Source organism: Ruditapes philippinarum, unplaced genomic scaffold (genome assembly GCF_026571515.1).
Source record: "Ruditapes philippinarum isolate M1 unplaced genomic scaffold, ASM2657151v2 ctg7182_1_1_1_1, whole genome shotgun sequence".
NCBI classification, from domain to species: Eukaryota; Metazoa; Mollusca; class Bivalvia; order Venerida; family Veneridae; genus Ruditapes; species Ruditapes philippinarum.
Genome location: NW_026864570.1, coordinates 48,346 through 67,506, shown reverse-complemented (window position 1 = coordinate 67,506; position 19,161 = coordinate 48,346). Strand labels below are relative to the sequence as shown.

At 32.8% G+C, this 19,161-nt stretch overlaps 1 protein-coding gene across 1 annotated transcript; it reads right to left on the bottom strand.

Annotated features, from left to right (window-relative positions):
• Positions 1–7,695: 7,695 nt before the first annotated feature.
• Positions 7,696–14,141, bottom strand: LOC132726115 (uncharacterized). The gene is made up of 4 exons (XM_060711386.1): positions 13,904–14,141; positions 11,399–11,516; positions 9,965–10,893; positions 7,696–9,326 (listed from the first exon to the last, which is right to left on the bottom strand). Exons 1-4 carry the CDS (start codon positions 14,101–14,103, stop codon positions 9,254–9,256), a joined length of 1,320 nt encoding a protein of 439 aa, XP_060567369.1. The 5' UTR covers positions 14,104–14,141; the 3' UTR covers positions 7,696–9,253.
• Positions 14,142–19,161: the final 5,020 nt, after the last annotated feature.

The following is a 19,161-nucleotide window of genomic DNA, read 5'->3' as shown; positions in this document are numbered from 1 at the left end:
TTTATAATACAGAAAGCATATTTTTTTTATAGAAAAAAGTAAGATTTCTTCATGAATCGCCAGCGTATAAAATATCTTTTTGTTGAATAGTCGAAAAGTGAACATCCGTTTTCAACGGAAGTAATTGCAATGTAAATAATTATGTGTTTAAAACGATTTAAGCATGCAACAAAGGATTATTTAACAATTTTAATCAGTGAAACGTTACAGATATGGTGGACAGACATAGGATATCATCGTTATTTTGTAAAAAAAAAAAAAAACATGCTAAGAATATTCTGGAAACAGAAGGATCAGATTTCATAGATCATAACCGTGTAAATGGGTTAGTAATTTAAAACCTATATACCTTATTGTATGTTTATGATTAAAAGAAAAAGAAAACTTCTCAAGTAGGCCTAAAGTACACTTCAAACTTAAAAGGTAAGGACAGTTTAGTTATTGTTACTCTTGGTTTATTTTTGTTACAGTTAGATTCAGATCATCACAGTATTTTTGTTCGGGGTAATAAAATTAATAACACATGGGTTTGTGAGTAATAGTAAAAATATCATCCCTCGTAAAAATACTGTTACCCTCGGCTACGCCTCGGGTAACAGTATTTTCCTCGGGATGATATTTTTACTGTTACCCACAAACCCATGTGTTATTTATATAACAACATGTGCAAAGTGAAAACTGAATGTATATTTTGTTAATATGTGATAATTAAAATTCAATGCTTACGAACATTGTTAAAATTTTAGTAAATGTTCCCTGTCCTTTTCAGACAATACTGACAGGGGATTACGCTACATGTACATGTGCAAAATATAGGAAAATGGCAAATGTTTTCTATTAATTACAATAAATTATTATATTCGTTGCATCCTTTTGTTAAAACAAGTAAATCATTGTCCATCTGTTTAATTAAAGAACGATTACTCTAGCCTTAACAACGGATTCCGAAAGAATATTCTTCCAAAAACGAGACAAGTAAAATGGTTTCCTGCGGTGAACATTTTAATGATATAGGGATATTTCATTTAACTATTTTCAACATTATTTGGGGGGAGGTAAATAAACGTTTGTATCAGGAATATAGTTGGCAACCGAATAAACGATCAATATAGAAGAACGTCTTTGGAAACTGGTGACCGTTGAAGACCGGAGAAGGTCGAACATAAAACAATTATTTCTTTTTAAGAAAATGATTAAATAGGCCTACCAATTTATGAATAATTCCGAGCAAAAAAATAAATAAAGTAAACACACAAGTTTACGCAGAAAACATCTCTATTTATTATAGCAGATGCCCCTACGAATATTTTTATTTTTGTAAATTTCAATATAAACAATTTATTGTTTATAAAATTTGGGAAAGATATTAAAGAAACATTGATAATTTTCAAACACATCATTCAAGTTTTTCCACCTTAAACGGTAAAATAATTATAGAAAATTAGAAATATCACGTAATAGGTTTTTGTTCTTAGTAAGTTGTAATTCGGACTAATTCCCTACAGGTAAATCCGTAACGTACCGGCAAACGGTATTTAGCTAGGTTTTCGAAAAGGTCAATTAACCAATCATGTACGGTTTACCGATCACATGCTCCTCCATGTACCGAAAACAGGTCACGTGCTCCTCCATGCCTCAAAAGTTAAACGCGTACCAATACCCTGCGGTCTCCAGACCGCAGGGAATAAAGGTGGGGAGCATTGTGTGCACCGGTCTTACTGACGATATTTGAGACCTGTGCGTATACACTTGTGGGGGAGCCCGGGATCTGGAACACCCGGGATCCGGGAACGTATTAGCTACATGTTGGAAAGTTAGTCTGGTTCCCGTCGTACTACATTTTAGTACTATTGAACGGAGAGAAAAGGGCAGGTAATCCAGACTAGGGGAAAATGTGTTTGTGTTGCTTGTCGTAATTAAATGAAAAAACAAAACAACGATTCATTCTTTAGATTATACAATATATTTATTTAAACTTAAAATTTAAATTAAGGATTTTGTTGTCTGTTTTGATGTCTGTATCTGTTATTTTGCTGTTCTATTTTTCTGTTTTATGTTTCTTGTTGTCGCTTTTGTCTGTTCTGTTAAATGTCTTGTCTTGTTTACTGATCAAGTATCGTCTTTCTATTGTTCTCTGTTTTTTATTAAGTGTCTGCTAACATACATCTTTTCCGTTAAGTGTCTTGTCCTCTGCTATATGCTTTTGTATGTGCCGTTAGGTTTCTTGCTGTCTGTGTTCTGTTACATCATTTTTATTCGTGTAAATGGGGTATTGTACTCCTGACCACTGGATTTGTAGGGCAGACCTATGTTTCCGTTATATTTCTTATTTTGTTGTTTTGTCTGCTCCGTACAGTGTTTTACGTTCCGTTCTGTGAAGTGTTTTGCTCCGTTACATCTTTGTTGTGTGTTCTGTTAACTCTTTTGCTGTCTGTAGCTGTATGTACTTGTTATAATATTTTGCTGTTCTTCTGACACATTTCCTTTTCTGATTGTATTGTTGTTGATGTTTTTCTATTTCATAGTCCTGAAGCCTTTAACTGAAATAATTGTATTTCTGGGAATTTGCCTTCTGGTGTTACGCAATGATCAGCTCAGTAGACTGTGAACAAATGAACACATCACAATGCACGTAGCTCCGAATCGGTAATAATTTTACAAAATGACAGTAATTTGTATAAGAAAACACTTTCAGTATCACAGACGTAAAAGCAATTATACCAGAGAGGTCACTTAATCTAGAAACAGGCAATAATAATCAGTGGAGAACAAGCGGAAAACATTGAAACTTGTCTTTTATAGGTAATGAGATCTTCCATTATCTCACATTATCAAACTTGAATCTCGCGCAAAAATGATTCTATTTTTAGAGTTTCTTATCCCTCTGTAATAAAAGTCTCTGAACATATTTATCCACCATTAATCTGTTGAACCATTTACCACACATAACGCTTATTAGTCTCGAATTAGGAAAGGCGCCATGCATTGACCTAATGATATAACAAGAAATATTTTAAATGAATATATTTATCTATCTTTAGACATTCAGACAGTATACAGCATAATTGTATTGTTTTATAGTTCATGTAAACATAAAAATGATGATCAGTGTTTAAGATTTTATAAAAAAAGCAGAAAGTCTTTATTTTTGTAGAAATAGCAGTTTCAAATAAATAAAGTTTTACTTTTATTTGTTTTATATTCAAACATTCTTATAACAATACATTGTAAAAGTGTCCACTGTTGCAAGGATGCAATGAATCAATAAAGTGGAACAATATATTATATAGAAAAAATCAGCATAAATCTATCACTGATTATTTGTCCTTAAAATTTCAAATATTGACAGTTGTTATTGTTTGCATTATCTTCGTGTTGCTTTCCCCTGAATTTGGTAGCACTTCAAGAGAATTCCCTTAAGAGAAATCAAATGTACAAATTAACAAGGCATGCAAATTCAATTTAATTGTTTCTGTTTATGCATGTGTCGTCTATCACAAAATGACAGCATCGACTGGGGAATCTTAAGAATAAATCTATAAAAAGACTTTATTTCAGATTATGCTGGGGAAAATCGTATTTGAAAATGGATATTATTTTTGTAAGAAAGTAGTATTTCAATTTAAATGTTTTAAAGGTTTTTGGTTGACATAGTTAAAGATTCTTTGCAAGTATTTTACCAATGACGACGCATTACCCTTATAAGTAAGTTACACGTCCATTGAGCAATCAGTGCATTCATACAAAAAAGTTTAAATATAATTAATAAATGCGTATAATTAACAAAACAATTGCTACTTCAGCTAATACATTGACAGAATCTGGCGGTCATATTTCTTTGAATTGCGCCAAGTGCATAATATTGCCGTAAAGCAATGCCTCCTAGCAAAAGCAAAAGCTAATCTGCAAGACATACGACCAATAGGTGGGTCACGGTGGGCTTCGGAAAAAGGAGGTTTAATTTGACTTTATAGAGATTTTATACAGATTGAACAAATCACCGCACACTATCTTGATATCTTGCGGCTATATTTCTTCGTCTAGCGCTGTGTGTTTTATTGTCAAGGGGAGCCTACAAGTTGTTTCATTGTAACATGATCGCTCCTTTGAGCCGGCCATAATTGGTCTCAGGAAAATAATGCTTTGTTAAAAAAAGGGTCTTACATGCAGACAAGAGTACTTTATATGTACTTTTGTATTTCATTTAATCTTCTTATCTTCTCAGAGTTTTATGGAGCGCCTTAAAGCTCAAAGCAGTATAAACACAAGGCATTGACATCGTCTGGGAAAAGGTTCTAGATTTATGCGTGTTTAAACATGTCAACGAAATGAAATGAAAAAGAATTTTAAAAAATGGCAAACATGTAACGGTCGTATTACTACTATTACATTTTTGCTATTTTTAGTGTGAAATACTCCAATGTTTGACTTGCTGAAAAGTTAACAAAATGTTCAAAGTCTTCCTATACCCTAGACAACTTCTTTTAGGGTTTGGCAATTATTATGTAATATTATTTGACTATGTTTGTTTTTTATAAACGTGCGGCAACATTTTATGAACATTTCCTATCCGCTTATTTAAAGTAAAAGAAGTTGAGGGATAGTTACCAATTGCAGCATAAATACGTCAGCTTGGCCCTAACGAAAATTATCCAAAAGTACGGTACTAAGGTATGTTGGATCAACTTTTTGCGAACATTTCCGATCTGCTCACTGATCTTTTTCTGTTATAATGATTACATATTATGTGACGCACTAATTTGAAGGACAGTGTGGAATAGAGGTCAAAAACCGCCAGACCGACAACATTTATTTGTAACAATTTTCAGAGTCAGATTTTCATGTAATGGATGAAAGATCTATGTAGGTAAGTATTTTCTGTCGGAATAATGATGCATAATAGACTCCTTATAAAATGATACATTGTTGTTTGATATTGTATAGACTAAAACATATTTGTTGTCTGCATCTTAGCTTAGATTAAATGGTTGGTATCTGAGAAGTAGCCAAAGTTTTGCAAAAGATACACAAATTATGCACTAATGAAGACAAGTGTATTTTCAACTTCCAAAAATTTGTGAGATTTTACTGACAAAACATATTTAGTATGTCATATGTCATGAGATGTATAGATATACATTTTTTTATAAAATTTATTTTAAGTAAAATGTTTATAATTCAATGTCAGTCAGAATTTGCAACATTTTAAAGTTTCCTTGTTGTAAAAAAAAAACGTTCCGATAAGGGTATATACTGTGTGTATAAAATTTAATCCTCTTATTTTCTAAGCATTTTATAGAGCTCCTCGTGAATTTCCAATGAACATTAGCGAGACATTGACATTAAACTTTAACGATGGCTTTGGAAACATATGAAAATAGACAAGTTTTAATTAAATGCGTATTTTATAACACGAAGGAAAACCAAGAAAACTTTCACAAAGAAGAACATCATATTTTTATTATTTTGCTTCATTGAATCATAAACAGAAGGCTTTTTTGACGATGATAAGGCGGGAATTTTTGGGGGGATTTTTTATTTATTTATTCTTTTTTTTTTTTTGGAGGGGATGGGGGGAAAGAAATATTCGTATTGGCACCGGTGTTTGAATTGTTGAACAAAATGTCCAAACATATTGTTACTGTCAACTTCTTATAGAATTAAAAAATGCTAGATCATATATTATTATGTGTTTTGATAACGTTGTTTTTTTTACAACAGACAGCTAAAGTAGAAAATATGAGCCACGTCACGACAAAACCAACATCCGCGCAGTCTGATCAGAATCCATGCTGTTCGCTATCAGTTTCTCTACTTGTAATAGGGTTGGTAAGCGAACAGCATGGATCCTGATCAGACTGCGCGGATGCGCAGGCTGTTGATCCATGCTGGTCGCAAACCCATTATGTTGGGTTTGTCGTGACGCGGCTCATATGTTTAATTGTTTATAAAAAATTGAAATTGTTTGTAAAATTTATGTTTGATAATACAAATGAAAAAGAATATGATGAATAAAGCATTCCGATGTAATATACAATTCGTAAATATTGTCTATCTACGAAGTATCATACATGAGAATTTCTTTATCTTTTTATTTTTTTAGTACTAGGAAGGGGTAACGTCGCACCAACAGAGTATATGGCGACTTTCCAGCTTTACTAGTTGAGGAAGATCTCAGGTGCCCTTCTTTACATAAATTCAAGCAAAACAAGCACCTGAGTAGAACACCAACAACGTTCCGTTACCTTGCTGGATAGCTTTTTATACGAGATTTTAATGCAATATGCACAGCAGTCCAATTGTGATGGGTTTACATTTTCTAATCTAGCTTTTACAAAATATCATGATAACGGGATAAGAATCATGTTTGAGGATTCTCTCCAAGATTTTAATGCTTTTAAGCTGTCACAAGAATTCAACTAACTAATCCTTTTTGATGAAGACCTATTTGACTATGATAGTCAGATTAAACGATTTTCTCTGAGGGCAATAACATCGTCACGACAAAATTATCAAACTAAATCCGCTGAGTCAGACAAAAAAAGTAATTGATGTTTGATGACGTTGGAATAAATGAATGAATATTTATTTTTAGGAGATGAACTAGTTCCATAAACATCCAATGAACTGCAAAGGTAACAAATTACATAAATGATAAATCTTTATGATAATAACGATAGTTCTATGTTTTTACGATAAGTAAATTGTTCAAAATGTAATTCTTTTACAGGGTAAGCTTTTCAACAATCATCCCTAATAGTTTTGACAGGTTATATTGCTCTATATAAACGGCTGTTCGGAAATATAACCCGAGCCGCCAGGCGAGGGTTACTAGTATATTGCAAACAACCGTTTATATACGGTCATATAACCTGTCAGAAATATTTATAACGAATTTATAATACAGGAAACTTCCTTTTTTGAGAAAACAAGTGAAATTTCTTATAAACTGACAGCAGCTGTGCATATATAACTATATAAACGACACGATTATCCAATAAAAAGTGACGTTACAAACGTGCAGTATTATAAAATATTATGTTCAGTGATTTGCACTATTTTCTAAATATGAAAATACAAAAAAAAAATATTCATTGCAATCAAATGGATTTCCAATAATGATAATATAATATGTTCTTATTACTTTCATACAGAAAGTTTGACATAAAATCTGTCAATTATTGCTGTTCAGCTCAAGCTCCTTATATCACGACGAATGCATAATCGACACAACCGGTCAAACAAGTTGGCTTTTGAAAACGTGTTAAGCGATGTTCGATATATACATAGAGACCGGCTGTACGTGTATATGCCCATTATGGAATGCTATTATATTTACTTATCCTTACATTTCAGTCAATAACAATGGATGTTAATGTCTGGTAAATTTCCGTAAAGCTGATGCACCTATCTTTCGACACGAACATTTTAATTTGATACAAAATGACTGTGACCTTGACCTGAGAAAGGTCAAACCTGCACTCTGCACATAGTCTCATTATGGTTAACATTTCTTCCAAGTAGTTTTTATTTCCTTCCACCGGTTCAAGATAGACCAGGCGCGAAAACTGCTAACAGACGGACGGACGGCCAGGTGCCTAACATTATACACCGATTTTTTAGTACTTTATTTTACGCTGAATGTAGAAACGGTCCCAAGGGCAAAAGTATAATGACAAGTCAAATCAAAAGATTTTTTTTCCTCATTTATATATCATTAAAATATTTTCAACAAAAGACAAAGGATAGAATATTCAGAGGTAATAAAGTACACTAAAACTGTGGTAAAGATAACATCCAAATAAAGACCACCCTGAAAATAAAGACCCCTCTTTGACAAACATTCACTGATAAAAAAAAATACTACAAAGTAAACTTCAAATAAAAGACTACTTGTCTAGAAAGACCATGTATGGTCTTTCTTTTAGGTGACCTTTATTTCCAGATTAGACTGTAATGTTAATGTTCATTAACCTTTACATTGCTGGAAAGGATAGTGATATAAAAGCTTTTCCATCAGTATGGAGCCAGGCAAGCCTGTACATCATTACAGTCCGACCTAGGCTCAATACTGATGACATCCTATAAATTGCAACGGACTGTACGATATTTTGTAATTCAAAGCAGGTAAAATCTATATGTGAAGGGTTAAAATCAAATTATATAAATAAGATCAAACAAAGGAGTTTAAATTCTGTCATGCAACAGTACAGAGAGTCACTGAGATAATGTAAAGATGAAGTTTAATAATTACTGTAACTGAAATTGAATCAAATAGTTTCGGACTATAAATTATTGTAAAAATAAACTCAAGTCATATAGTTTCATAATTTAGTAACCATTGTACATTGCCAAAGTATTTAAATATCAGATTGCAATTACAATTTACATGACAAAGAAATCAAGAAATTGTGTAAAACATTATATATAATATCATCACAAAACAACAGTGTTACAGAATTTTAGTTTCCATTGACACATTTACAAGACATAGAACAATTATTAATATCAAAAAGATTGTTTTGGCACCATATTTTATTTTTCCTTTAACAGTACAGCTACTATAGCATCATCACTGTGTATTATAATAAATATGTTCTCTTAAAATTGTTCACATCTTTTCAATATACATGACAATAGATACCACATGATATCACCTTATGACAACATTGTAACAAATTTTTCATATTGTCACCACATGACACAGACATACCCGACATTGTTACAAAATTTTATATTCTAATCACATGACACAGTCATATCTGACATTGTTACAAAATTTTATATTATCACCACATGACTGTCATATGTGACATTGTTACTTTATTTCTATATTTTAACCACATGACACAGTCATATGTGACACTGTTACTAAATTTTTATATTTTCACCACATGATTGTGTCATGTGTGACATTGTTACTATTTTTTTATATTTTCACCACATGACTGTCAATACTAGTAACTAAAAAAAGCCATCACTTTTTATTGCCACAACATGACATTACCACCACATTACATTTTCACCACATGACAATTACAGTCTATTGTTACAATGTGACCACATGACACTTTTATGAGTCTATACATGACCGTTATGACATGACAAAACTAAATGCTATTGTCACCTGACAATTTTACCAACTGGCATCACTGAACTGTAACATTGTCACATGGGATATCACATGTCATTATAACAAATTTATATATGGACAACACATGACACTGTAATATCCATGTGTTACATTTATATATCACCATATCACATCAACTTCTGAGGTAGATAGACATGCTGCTATATGACTGTCTAATTCCATTTGACTTATCCTGAAATATTGCAAAGAAAAACATAATGGAAACATTACTGTTAAAATAAATTAATGATGATTTTAGGTCTACCATTTACGTTTTCAACTAATTCATACATTGTATTTCTTTCAGTTCCAGTCATTGAATTTTAGATTTTGAATTTACTAGCCCGAATTCCAGTTTTGAATTCATTTTACTATATATTTAACTATATTTTCTTAAAATTAACACTGACCCAAACTAATTTTTACTGGCCATGGGCCACCGGGCCAGTGCTAAATTCGAGGAGTGCAGTTCACTCTACAATATTCTATCTGACATAAGTTTTTCATAAAATTTTATACAGTCATTTGAATTCTTTATTTAGGTATTAAACAATTATGTAAAATCTTTCATTAAAATGCAATACATGACAAGGTTAGTTTTCACAAGATCTGAAGATGTATATTCTTCATAATCCCAAACATCAAACCAGAGACACCTTGAATACAAATCATATGCCCTTGGTTGGGTACTGAGCTAAGAGGTCAGGGTCAAGTTTGTTTAATGCAAGCTGCAAAAATCAAGTGCAAAAATAATACAATTATACATATATGTTTAAACTAAAATCCGAATATACATGTACATCCTAAAGGGCTCTAAGAATAAATACAAACCTTGATTCAAATTTCATTTGACATAAAGGACAGCTCTGTAATGTGACGTTTTCCTTCTTAGCACCTGTGACATTTCCACAATCATTCGCAGAGCTTGTCTGAGGTATTTCGTTACTTGGTTTTGCTGAACTGCTTTCCCCTTTTCTTAAATAATTTTTATCAGGAGTTTTTGTCTTTGATATGCTGGTACTTACTTTTTTTGGAGGAAAAATGTTATCTTTGGACCTTTTGTCCAAATAATTATCCTTCAAGTTTGATAAATTAGAATTTCTATGATGCAATCTTGGCATCAATTCCTGAGTGGCTGTATCACAGATTCTAGGTCCCTTCAAATTAATTTTGTTGCTTTTACCAGCCCCAGAGTTTGATGTTCTTGCACTGACCTGATTAGATGAACTTTCCTTTTGATCCATATCTTTACAATCCTTTTGAGTAATAGCTGAATGATTTGAGGGACAAGTATTTGACACTAGTCGCCTTGATTTATCTCCTAGTTTTGTGGATGTATTTCGAGACTGTAAAGAATAGAAATTAGAGTTTCTATCTCTTATAATAGCACTATTATCTTCCCTGTAGTCAGCTATATTACGTGAGGCAGGTGCTTTATATTCACTAGTATTTTCACACATATTATATGAGGTAGATGCTTTAAGTTCATTATATGAATCATTGACAAAAGAAACTGAAGGCTTGCTTCCATCTTTATCTTGTATCTCTGTCTCTGAGGTTTCCATTACTCTTTCTTGAACTTTGTCTAAGCTAGGCTCATTGGAATTGGTGTGTTTCGACACATTTGGCAACTTTCTAAAATGTTTACAAAGTTTTGGGAAGGGGGGTAACTCTTCTACTGACTGTAACTTAACAACTGGTTGTAGTCTCCCTTTGCACAAGCTTGACAATTTCTCCTGTATGTTGCCGTTGCCTTGAACCTAAAGATAGACAATAGACTTATTTATATAGGCAAGATTTAGCTACATCTATAAAGTTAGTGACTACATGTACACAATGGTTGTGTAAAACACAAGAGAGTAAACTGTGAGATCATTCTTCACTGTACTATAGCATGTATCAATGTTTAAAATAAATAATTATCAAAATATATATATATATAATTATATATATATATATATTTTTGTAGGTAAATACATGTAATAAAGTTTACTTAATAATTCATATGGTTGAGTTTCATACATGCTGACACTATAATAAAAGGTAATCTGGCAAGTCTTCAGCTTTTACTGCCAATACTGGTGAAGAAGACCTCAGGTGCCCATTTATTTTAGGAACAAGCAGTGGAACCAAAAACCATTGTAAGCCAATTTGATATTTTCCTCACATGATTTGCTGATTTGTTGGTATAGTCTTGAACTCTGTTATAACTTGAACTCAATGAACTAATCAACTCTGCAACATTGTAATAAACTTTTAACTTGCCTGAGTATTGAATGCTGGAAAAGGGGATAGATTTGCAATATCTATATCTCTAGGTGACAAGGACAGTATCATCTCTCTTAATCTGTTTAAACTTGGGTTGTCGGTCTGTAAAAATCTTCTGAAAAAAAAAAAAATGCTTTTTACTATTATTTCTAAACATCCGTTTGATTTTTCATTATACGACAACATAATAAATACTCAAGTCTCCATGAAGAAATAATGACAAGGTAAGTATATCTCAATAGTGAAATGTCTTGCGAGTGAAACATCTGCAGTGTTGCATCTAGACCACGCTTTTGCGTGATTTGCTTATTTTTTACCAGATCTTGCATTTTAATGAAATCAATGCATGCAAGACATGCATCAGACAATCTATCAGTGTTGCATCTAGAATTTCAAAATTATGGGGGATTTATACCCCACTCAACTGAAAAATGTGAAGGATTAGAAAAAAATGTGGGGAACATGCATTTACCTAACAATATGACGTACTAAAAGAATTCATTTATTTTATGTTTAGGCATTATTGACAGCTTAGAATTAGTATTCATCTACGAAAAAATATAATATTGATGACTACTAAGTACATGGGTGCAAGTTGAAAATATGGAAAAACCTGACAACCTTTATTCATAATCATTTTCCTTCATAATCTAACAGTAAAACATGAAAAAATTGTCACAAAAAACCTGAGCTTCAGGCATATGCCTGAAAACTTGCACCCATGTAAGTAAAGTGCGCTGATCAATACACACGCCAGACGACCTGGCCGGCTGCTATACATGATTTAGAACGTATTTTAGTCGTCATCGCGAATGAAAACAAACATGGCAGGAGCGTTAAAGATACCACAAAGATTAATTGAATTAAGTTGAAAATGTCATCAGATGCGCGACTTGGTGCGCATCAACATGAAATGGACGATCTGCTTAACTAATGTGCACGTCACGCAATTGTCCAGCCTAGCTGCAACACTGTCTTTTCAAATTAATTCAGTTAATCTTCATTGTATCTTTCAAGAACGCTTCTGCCATGTTAGTTTTCACTCCTGGTAATGACTAAAACACGTACTTAATGTGTAGCAGCCAGCCGGGTCATCTTGCTGTTAAAAATGCCTGAATATATAATAAATTTATTGTTTTTGGTATGTCAAATTGTTAGATATGTGCATGTTCCTAACATTTTTTTCAAATTCCCATGCAAGTTGCAACACTGTGTCTGGCATTCTCCTTTCAAAAAGATAAATGATTTGTATATAATTTGGCCTACTTAGAACTTTTAATCATATCTTGTATCAAGTTTTCATTTATAGCGAACTCAACAAGCAGGCCCAAAGGGCAAAGTGAGCTTTATGATAACGCGAGTACCTGCTAGGTGATGGTTTTGAAAACTTTCGTCCGAAGTACCGAATTGACACATCGCAATTTTTCGAATTACAAGATAACGATAAAAACTGAGGAATTCTGACTGAAAACGGATGTGTAGACTGGTCACCTGTGCACGTCTATGGGAACCATAATTGGACAGGGTACCAGAATAACGGAAGCTGTGTATAAAAAATGAAAATCGAAGGCGCCATTTTGTTTGAAATCTGATAAATAAAAACAATTTTTTGTCGAATTTTATTGTGAAAACTATCTAGAATGAAAGAAAATGGTCTAACTAAGAAAATGAGTCCGAACACCAATATCTTTTATTCAGTCGTTAACGCTGTACAGACGTTTAAAGTATTGTTTACGTGACATCACAATGTAGCACCAAACAGCACGTGCAAAACAAACAAATCAAGTACGCTATTTTTATGTCGCAAACGTTTTAAGTTTTACATTTATTTCACTTTAAATAATCTTTATTTCGCTTGAAAAATTATAGAGTGAAATAAAATAAACAAAGTTTTATCAACGTTTTCAAAACTCGTTATTCATTTCACGACAGGGGCGGGGCCATATTTAACACAGTACGTGTGACGTCACACGCACTCAATACTGCATTTGAAATAAAAATGAGCGATTATTTCATACTATTTCACGTAAAAAGTACATCGAGCTCGCTTTGAGGCTTTGCCTTGTTCATATTAGCGAACTCGACGAGCAGGCCCAAAGGGCAAAGCCAGCTTTATGATAACGCGAGTACCTGCTAGGTGATGGTTTTGAAAACTTTCGTCCGAAGTACCGAATTGACACATCGCAATTTTTCGAATTACAAGATAACGATAAAAGCCGATGTACTCTGATTGAAAACGGAAGCGTAGACTGGTGTCCTGCGCACTTATATGGGAACCATAATAGAAAGGAGGGAACCATAATAGAAAGGAGGAACCAGAATAAACGGAAGCAGTGTATAAAATACCGAATGACAATTTTAAAACGGAAACTGTAAAATAAAAATGAACGATTATTTTAAACTATTTTACGGTAAAAGAAAATCGAGCTCGCTTTGAGGCTTTGCCTTTTTCATATTAATTTTATTACATCTATTACACATAAATACAGTAATTTTTTGTACTTTTCGTTTGGATTTGAAACGTTTTCGTTTTCCGTATGCGTCAACTTTCTTTGTTTACATGGACGACTTCCGTCACCTTCCGAGTCCGAGGATAAAGTCACTGTTTCAACGTTATTAACATTATTGTCCACTTCAGTACTAACTCTCACTTTCTGTTGAGGTATTCTGCGTTTTAATCGCAATTTCTTGCTTTTGTCCATAATTAATTTACCCGCTTCCGTGTGAGTGAGCACCTTCTCCGTGAAGAGTATTTGTAGAATAGTAAATACGATTTCGAGACGTTTCGGCCCCAAGACGTATTGGCCCCAAACTACCCAAGACGTTTCGGCCCCGGACGTTTCGGCCCTTTACCAAATCGGCCCCAGAATAAGTACTGTATTTTAAACCGATATATTAATAGCATTTCAATAAAAAAATTAATCAATTTATATATATATATATATATATATATATATATATATATATATATATATATATATATATATATATATATATATATATATATATATATATATATCTAATCATTTTGTATAAAAACTAGATTATTATAGTAGTAGGGGGAAAGTAATCAATACAAACAGAACAGAACATAAACTTTATTTGAAAAAATAATATGAAATTAGGCAAAGCCTATGAACGGGGAAGTCGGGAAAAAATCCTTTCATTTTTCCGTTTTAAAGGTGTCATTCGGTATTATATGTACCCACTTCCGTTTTCACTCGGAACACTCGACGATTATTATTAATCCGAAAAGTTGAGAATTGTTCCGTTATCGGAATACATCGCCTTTTATCATTGACTTACATTGTAAATGGCGGCGCCTAACTAGAACTGACACTGAAAATTTCATTGATAGGTATAGAATTCAATATTTTTTATTTGTTTTTTATTTGATTTTCTTTTAAATATACACGTGTAGTCTATAGCCGGGCAAGCCAAAGCCCGGGCCCGCTTCGCGGGCCCGGCCTTTGACTTCCCCGTATAATACACAAACAAACAATTATTAACCATATATAGATAATATTTTATTTGAATGATTAAGAAGCAAGACACAAAATAATACCGCCAATTAGCATAAAGTATAAACAGTTAATTAGTTACACTTTGAAAAAATTACGTATAGTTTAATTAAGATCAAAAGATAATGTATTCTAAGGAAAAATTGTAAGTTACTTTCTTAATCCAGAAGTTTTAGTGGTTTGTTTTATAGGTAATTAACCGGCCTTTATTGTTTGTTACACCTTTAAAAACATTAACGTATATCTAAATGGTTCAAGAGATCAAAAGATAATAAATAATTATTCAAAGAATTAAAGTGTCATAATTGTTTAATTGTAATCAATCAAGCAATACACTATAGTGGGGCCGAAACGTCTCGCGGAAAAGGGCCGAAACGTCATAATTGTTTAATTGTAATTAAATAAATTGTTGTTAATCAATCAAGCAATACACTATAGTGGGGCCGAAACGTCTCGCGGAAAAGGGCCGAAACGTCCAGGGGCCGATTTTTCGACTGGGACCGATTTGGTTTGGGGCCGAAACGTCCTGTTTGCGTAAATACTACGAAGACCAAAAAATACCGACAAGGACTGACAAATACTAAAAAGAACAGAGAAAACGGCGGATACTGCATTAAATATTGAAATGTTTGAAATTAAAAAGTGAACTCTGCAAAAACAAAGATTGTAATATTTTCTAGGGGCAGGAATCGCACCTCAATTTTCTTTTGATGATGAGAACTTAGAATTAGTACATGATTTTTCTTATCTAGGTATTCAATTTATAGAAAATGGTAAATTTGTTAAAACTAGAAAACGTCTTATTGATCAAGCTATGAAAACTATGTTCTCTCTGATAAAAAAAGCTAGAAAATTGTTACTATCTGTAGATCTACAGATCCACTTGTTTAACACAATGATTGTTCCTATTCTTTGTTATGGCTCTGAAGTTTGGGGAATAGAAAATTTAAAGTGTATTGATCAGTTTCAGCTTAAATTTTACAAAATTATACTTAACCTCAAGCAAAGTACTCCCAATTGTATGTTATATGGTGAACTTGGAGTTACTCCGATATCTTTGCAAATAAAAAGTAGAATTATTAACTACTGGTGTAAGCTTTTGAATGGTAAAGATGATAAGATTTGTAATATTTTATATAAGACTGCATACTCTGTATATGTTAGATATAGAACTGAATTACCGTGGCTTTCTTTTGTTAAGGATACTTTGGACGGACTTGGTTTATCAAATTATTGGTTAAGTCAATTTGTAAATAGTCCGTTTAATTTCAAAAGTCTTGTTAAGTCCAAACTTCAAGATCAGTTCATCCAAAGTTGAAACAGTGATGTCCAATCTTGAAGCAAATGTTTAAACTACGTTTATATAAATCAGAGTTTGTGTTCGAAGATTATTTTAACATACTTCCTTGGCAATTGTCTTCAGCTTTGTTAAAATTTAGATGTATGATTAAAATTTAGATGTATGAATCATAAAATGCCAATTGAGAAATGTATAGATTCCTAAATATAGAGAGAAATCTACGTATATGTACTTTATGTGAGTAGGACCAACTGGATGACGAATTTCACTATCTCTTTATTGTTCACATTTTACAATCAAACTCTTTAATGGCGGGGTCAGCACTCGACAGCGAAAGCTGCATTTTGTGCACTGAATGGACACTCAATTAAGCATAGGCTACACACACAAACTTTAGAAATAAAAATGATTAGGGGCACAACACTGACAAAATTAATTGAACCAGAAAACGCCGACGATATGCAAAACAAGACTTGGTAATTCTTTAATTCCTGTAAAGCTTGGATGAAATTGCACCAGTAGTTTTTGAGGAGTAGTCCGGACAAGTTTTGTGACGAACGTACAGACAGACAGACGACAAAGTAGTGATCCGTATTTGTCGCTTCTACTCTGTAGAGGCGACATTAAAATGACTGGTGCATTGTGGGAAATCATGATAATCATTCAACTGAGAATTGGTTCCATTTATAGGAAAGGGAATGTGTATATTTATGAAATTATTGTATGTTATATGGTGTTATATGTAATTACTTACAAGACCATGTTGGTATGAAATTAAAAGATTTTGTTTGTTTGTTTGATTGGGTTTTACGTCACACCGACACAGTATAGGTCATATGTCGACGTTAATTCCAGCTTTACTGTTGGAGGAAGACCTCATGTGCCCTTCCGTGCATTATTTCAGGCACGAACAGGCACCTGAGTAGAACTACCGACGTTCGTTAGCTAGCTGGATAGCTTCCTCACATGAAAGAATCCAAAGTCACTGTCGGGATTCGAACTCACAGCGGTGAGGGGCAAGTGGTTTGAAGTCAACGACCTTAATCACTCGGCCACGGACACCCAAAATTAAAAAAAGATAAAACGTGTTATATTGTTAAGAGTTTAATATTGATATTTTACGACATGACATGATGTATGTTTAACACTGTTCAAGAAACGATTTATTTTAAGTTATTGATGGAGCGGTATGTCTTTTACAAAGAAATAAAATATTTTAGCAGCAAATGATTTTGAAAAAAAACAACAAATGAAATATAAAATAATGAATCTATTGAATGTTACAGCTGAGAAATGAATAGGTTATTTTGTAGTTTTTCGCGTGATGATGTGAAAAGGCAAAGATAAAAAAAAATACGAAACGCACACAAATTAGTATTTTCGTCGTTTTTCGTACTCTTGCCATTTCGACCATCCTGATGAAAACCTACATGAAACAAATTCCCAAACATAGTTTGATTAACAGGTAGTACACATCTATTCCTTACATATACAAAATAGACGTTGAGATACTTGATCACAGTCAAACAGTTTTATCAAATAAAGCAACATTAAGACGCAAATTTACACAATGTATTAAAATGTAATTGATAAACATTGTAATACCACAAAAACAAAAGTCCAACAAAAATCCCCAAAATACTATGATTGTTTTAACAAATTGATATAAAAAAACAAAAATGCGAGTCAAACATGACACTTTTGCGAAAATAGAATGTGAAAATCATTACAGATTAGTTAAGAATTGGCTCGAGTAATACTTAGTACGAATGATTCACTTACGTGTCACGTGCGAATCAGTAAGGATGAAGTCCCGGTTTATCGTAAATAGCGATTAACTTTATGCTTGACATTCTGCATTTGAAATAAATTTACAAATGATTTATTCGTCTGGAGAAATTTGTTTGAATCGATTTCCTTACGCAATTAAATTTTATCTCGGCACTTATAAAATCACAATCCTGGTGCAGTAAAGTTTTTCGGATATCAACATGCGAGTTACAATAAATGGAATATAGCAATACAAACTACTGGCACAAAAAAATGTTTATAAATCTTCAAAAGCATAACCATAAAACGACCTGTAATGTTAAAGGTGACTTCATTCCTTGTTTTAATGACTCAATATATAAAAGCTGTTCGTTATACCTCATTCTTTTCATACATGTGGAATAGTTTCATACTGAACATTCAATTTGTATGCAAGAGAAGAAGACAAAACATTACTACTAAACAAACACTTTCTTACATGCCTCGATCCAGATGAGCCAAAATATTTCAAGAATGCCAAAACTTATGAAAAATGTACATGTACTTAGATTTTGATAAAATCAAAAAAGATTTAAGAAACGATTTACATGTTATGTGCGATTGCAGTACACATATTTATCATCATATTACTACCGCGTGACTAACACAGTAAGGGCTTTTTTGCATATTTTACATCTTGTTATTTGTTGATAATTAACGTGGATTGTAAGTGCCGATTGAAATGCGTAAATTACTTTCTCTTTTCACTAAACTCTATTTTACTTTGAAAATACTTTTTTAAAGTTTTCATGAAAATTAACACAAATCTGGAGGCATGCTGCGTTAATGCTAATTAAAGGACAAACTACATGTACTTAGCTAAAATAATCTAATAATGCCCGGATATATCCTTTCTCTGCTGGAACCGAAATTGATCAGTTTTTGCCATCAGTATAGAGCCAGGCCAGTCAGCTCGTCTAGCTGTGCCATGCTGACCAGGCGACCAGACTTTATGCTGTCGGAAACTCGATCAGTATTGAAATACCTGAAAACTTGAAATGAACTGTTCCGAATTTGAAGGGGAGCACATTTAGAAGATTAAAATTTGTTCAATCAAGTTCAACAAACTTCAAATGAAGTGCAGTATAACCTCGACAGAGGTAATTGGTCTTCAGATGGCTGCTTTGCAG

What these genes read in the sequence shown, in the direction of transcription:
- LOC132726115 (XM_060711386.1), bottom strand. Translation starts at nt 14,103, where the DNA reads ATGGACAAAAGCAAGAAATTGCGATTAAAACGCAGAATACCTCAACAG. An exon ending in GTTTCAAATCCAAACGAAAA is followed by an intron (nt 11,517 to 13,903) that starts GTACAAAAAATT and finishes TTTTTTTTTCAG; the next exon opens with AAGATTTTTACAGACCGACA. An exon ending in CAAATGAAATTTGAATCAAG is followed by an intron (nt 9,327 to 9,964) that starts GTTTGTATTTAT and finishes GCAATATTTCAG; the next exon opens with GATAAGTCAAATGGAATTAG.